The 4,706-nt window shown below is 50.6% G+C and overlaps 1 protein-coding gene across 2 annotated transcripts in view; it reads left to right on the forward strand.

Moving 5' to 3' along the window:
• The window catches only part of Mlph (melanophilin), a 35,816-nt gene extending 32,413 nt beyond the window's left edge, over window positions 1–3,403 (forward strand). For both annotated transcript variants that reach the window (XM_031368912.1, XM_031368913.1), the window contains exon 16: window positions 2,832–3,403. In XM_031368912.1, coding sequence (XP_031224772.1) covers window positions 2,832–2,858 — 27 coding nt within the window. In that variant the 3' untranslated portion in view covers window positions 2,859–3,403. The remainder of the gene's footprint in view (window positions 1–2,831) is intronic.
• Window positions 3,404–4,706: the final 1,303 nt, after the last annotated feature.

Raw genomic sequence — 4,706 nt, forward strand, 5'->3', positions numbered from 1 at the left:
AAAATGGGTGGGGAGGGCGGGGCTTAGTCCATTAATGAGAGAAAGAATGGTAATGGTAAACCTGCAGATTCACAAATCACACAAGGGACAGGCTCAGCTCTGAATAGGGGCCAACCCTGGTGCTATGAGGCTGGTGCTCAGGTCAGACAGGGCCACTAGATACAGAGGGTAGACCCTGAAGACCCTCATTTGACCCTTGAGGCCCTCAAGTTCAGCAACATGACCACTAGACACAAGGACAACTGTGAACCACCTCTACAATGAGCCAGGGGCATGCCCAACGATTCCACTCAGATATGACACTGTGACATCTCAGGTGACAAGACTGCGTGTGGCCTTCATCCTGGAGATACTCACAGCGATGGTGACAAAGTACCTTTGGTCAAGACCCAAACACATTTTGTGTTACTGTTATTTCCTTACTGGGGCGGGGGGAAATACACTAGGCAGGCAGGCTACATATAAAGAAAATAGGTTTATCTAACTCACACTTCTCCAGAGTTCAAGGGACATGATGCTAGCAGATGCTTGGAACTGTGGGAATATCTGTGAGGAGAGAGCATTTCACTAGGCAGGAGGGAAGGGAAGAGTCAGGAGCCATAGAAGTGAGATGCAGACTTCAAAAGGTGTGCATCTATGTGGCTGTGTGTGTGTGTGTGTGTGTGTGTGTGTGTGTGTACGCGCGCATGCCCATGCGTGCCAGCATGTGCCGTGTGTGTAGGCACCAGCAGAGAAAGCCATTGGATCCCCTGGAGCTGGGGTTAGACCTGGTGAGCCACCTGGATGTGGGTGCTGAGATTCAAACCTGGGTCTTCTTGAAGCACTCTTGACCACTGAGCCATCTCTCCATCCCCATGCTGTAGTGAGAACACACCAGGTCCCAAGAGAATGTCTTTAATCCTTTCCAAAGGCGTGTCCCCAGTGACCTAGAGAGCTCCCACTAAGCCCTGCCTATCGAGGACCACCACCACACTGGGACCAAACTTCCAATATATGAACATTAGAGGATATTCTACATCCAAGCCATGCCAACCCTCGTCCCCTGTCTCTCTCTCTCCCATTTCCATGTTACCAACTCAGTGCACAGTCTACGGTTCATCTCCGCTTACTTCCAGTTCCAAGGGTGAGCAGAGATCTGCATGGCTCAATTCTTCAAACCTTGTCCAGGAAGACTAAGCTCCAAATGTATTCTTTTCTTTAAAAGTTGCCTTGGGCTGGAGGCATAGCTTGGTGGCAGGCAGGCAGTCCAACATGCAGAAGGCCCTGGAGTTGGTCACCCATGCCACCACAGGGAAAGCAGTAGTGATCTTGGGATGGTCTAAGCATTTCTTTAAAATGGATGTCTGAATCTGCCTGCTCTCTAGGCTGAATATTAATGACAGCTGTGAAAGATGTTTCATTTTTTAGCCTCAGTGGTGGCCTACGCCACTGTCCTCTGCCTGCATCCCCTCACAACAGCAATCTGCTGCTCATAGCTCACGACAACTCTGTCTCTCTGTATCTTGTATTCAGAACTGAACCTCCTCCAAGGATGGGTCTCCTTCCTCTCTGTGTATAGACAGCTCTTTTCTGTCACTTAGAACATAATGTGTGTTCAGAGTGTGAATTTTTAGCTGAATTCTACACCCAGCACCGATCCTAATCAAGTTCGTGTAGGTATCACACGCTAAGAGAGGTGTAGCCCTCAAGGCCCCAGCCAGCCCTTCTCTGCCCCTAAGGAGGTAAGTTCTTAGGCCTGGAGGCCCTGAGCCCTTTCCAGGAGAAGCAGAATCTGTGTGCTGGTGTTTGTGTACCTCTGCTCACGCTGTTGCTACGTGTTCTGTAAACCCATGTACAGAATGAGACCGAGTAAGGTCATCTGAAGCACCTTCTAAGGCCCCTGCCCCATCTCTCGCAGAGCCGCAGCCAAGAGCAGAAGCCACAGTGAGCAGAGGTAGCTGGGCCGCTCTGAAGAAAGCTTCCACATAGGAGCTCACTAAACCGGCCACGCCCTGCAAGCTCACCTTCCTCAAGAGACAGAAGGAAGTCAGTGCCCCCAAACTACCCCCTCAGTAAATAAGCCCTACTGGGGGGATCCTCACGAATCATGGCCTCTCGTGGTCATGAACGTCTTGTTTAGAGGACAGGGAGCCACCAGGTAGAGACACAAGAAAAGTGGAAAGATACTCATGAAATCTCTGTGAGTTCAAGTGCAGCCTGCTCTACCTAATGAGTTCCAGGACAGCCAGGGCTATGGAGGAAAGAGCTGTCTCAACCAAACCAAACCAAACCAACCAACCAAACAAACAAACAAAACAAAAAAACCAAGCAAACAAAGGCTGGTGAAAAGCAAACACTAGCAACTGAGTTATGTGTGCACATATGAACCCCAGAGTCAGGGGCTTGCCTGTGTGCTGCGTACTGTGTGTACATTAACACGGCTGAGACTGCGTCTATCTGTATACATACCCACGTTTTTCTTCATACATACCTATGTCTGTGTCTATGTGTATACCCATGTGTCCTGTACATGCTGGTATGTGTGTCTGTGCACACACACATGGGTATCAGTGTACATCCTGTGTGTGCCGCACAGCACACCTGTCTCTCTGTATAGACATATTTCTACATGGCACATGCTAGTGTGTACATCTGTATGTGCCGAAGTGTGTGCATGCCTATATATCTAAGTTTGTGTCTGTATCCCCTACTGTGCAAACACATATATATATTTCTCTGTTATATCTGTATCCATCACATAATTGTGAGTATATTTGTTTACTTCTGTGTGAACACTTTGCAGATGAACCTATATGCACTTCTAAACCAACATGTGTATTTGTGCTCTACAGAAACCCGTGATGGCCCAGCAGCCCTAAAGGGGAGGCTCACAGGCACAGGACAGTCCCACACGGCACCTCACAGTTTCCTCCACACGGCTGTCACAGCCCCACAGGCTCTGGGGCTTCTTGATGCTCACAGCTGCTTGTGGTCATCACCCCAGTGAGAAGTAAGAAGAACTTTATGTGTGCATCCACCTGTGAGATGTCAGGATCTCAAACCTCCAGCTGGCACCAGGTCACCAACCCAAGCCAGGGCACCAACCCAAGCCAAGGCACCTGCCAGCCTCTGATCCAGGAAATACAAACTATGTGACTTCCCCTCAATTGATGTTCTCTGCCTGCCAAAGGACACTCAGATACCCTCTCACTATGATTCTTTAACCCGATTCTCAGTGTTGCTGGGCCACCCTCACAGCTAGGATAGAAAGGGCTGGTTCAGAGGAGACCCTGAATGTGTACACATTCCTGACTGCATGAGAGAAAGTAGGGGGGAGGGGCAGAAAGGAAAGTATCTGTAGGCATGACAGGAGAGTGTGCAATTGCAGGCGGTGAATGAGTAAATTCCTCACCCACCCCACAGACCTTGTTCTTCAGATCTCCTTGCGTGTTATAGATGAAGGCAGATAGCACTGACCACCCCCGACCCCAGCATTCCCCCCACAATAACCACCACCCACAGTGCCACACTGAGACCAAGCCTCCAACACAGGCTTTTGGGATACACCACCTAGGGGCCCTTTCTAGATAGCTTGTGCTTCAAATGCAGGCTCCTGACACTCAGAGATGACTGCTCTGGGATTTATCAAGAACTTGGATCTTCCAAAGTCAAGCGTGTCAGAGCCAGTTTTGCTGGTGTCTGCACAGTCTGCCCTTCACATCATCCCACAACAACTGCAGGGGGCGCTGTTCCCCACACCCAGGGCTGCCTCTTTCCTGTCAGCTTGTATCCTGTTCTGGAAGTCTAGAGAACACATAGGCAGAGCCACAAACATCCTAGAGTCTTCTGAGAATAAAACTCCAGGAAGAAGCCTCTCACTCACTCAGAGATGCACCTCTCAGGGGCCCCACATTTGTTTCCTATGTCCTTCTAGCAAAGTCCTGCAAACAAGCTGATGCAGGGAATGTGTCCTCCTGTGCTACCTGTGCCCTGGACTACTTCCCGCCCCACCCTACCTGCCCTTGGGGGTTGGCGGTGAGGTGGTGCAGAGTCAACAACACAGACTCCTGGAGGAGGTGAGAAAGAGGCACTGCAGCAAGCTCCTCTGAAGCTGCTTCAAGCTCCTTGAATACCTCCACCAGCGCCCCCATTGGTCCCAAGAAAGCATCTCTTCTAGACAGCAGTTCCCGATTGGCTAGCATTGTCTGCGTCAGCAATCCTTGCTCTCTCAGGCAGTCCTCAAGCAGGTCCTCCTGCAGGAGATGCTTCTGCAGCTGTGCAAGCCCCCAGTGTTCCTTCATTTCAAAAGACAAAAGTTCAGTCAAGAGGTCAGTGGAGTCTGCAGATCTGAGGGCTGGGGCCTCGGCCTGCTTCTGGGGACTTCAGCCACCCCAACGTACCTTGGCTCCAGGCAGCTTCTTCATTGCAGTCTCCATATGTACCTTCGTGCCGCCTTGCCTTGTACATCTCTGAACAGCTGCCCTCTTGCCAGGGCAACATTTGCTATGTGTAGGGCCACCTTTACCCAGTATGCCTGCCTCAGCCAATCATTTGCAAAGGCCCCGTTTCCATAGGTGACTCTTTCTTCCTGGGGCTCTAGCTGGGTGTAAACTGGAGAGATACTGTCTGACCCACTACAGAGTAGGAGAGTTCAAAGACTGCACCGCCCGCACCCCAAACAGGAAGGTCTCATCGCTCTGCTGAAAGTCTGAGGAAGACCAAGGGGT

Source organism: Mastomys coucha, unplaced genomic scaffold (assembly GCF_008632895.1).
Source record: "Mastomys coucha isolate ucsf_1 unplaced genomic scaffold, UCSF_Mcou_1 pScaffold14, whole genome shotgun sequence".
Taxonomy (NCBI): Eukaryota; Metazoa; Chordata; class Mammalia; order Rodentia; family Muridae; genus Mastomys; species Mastomys coucha.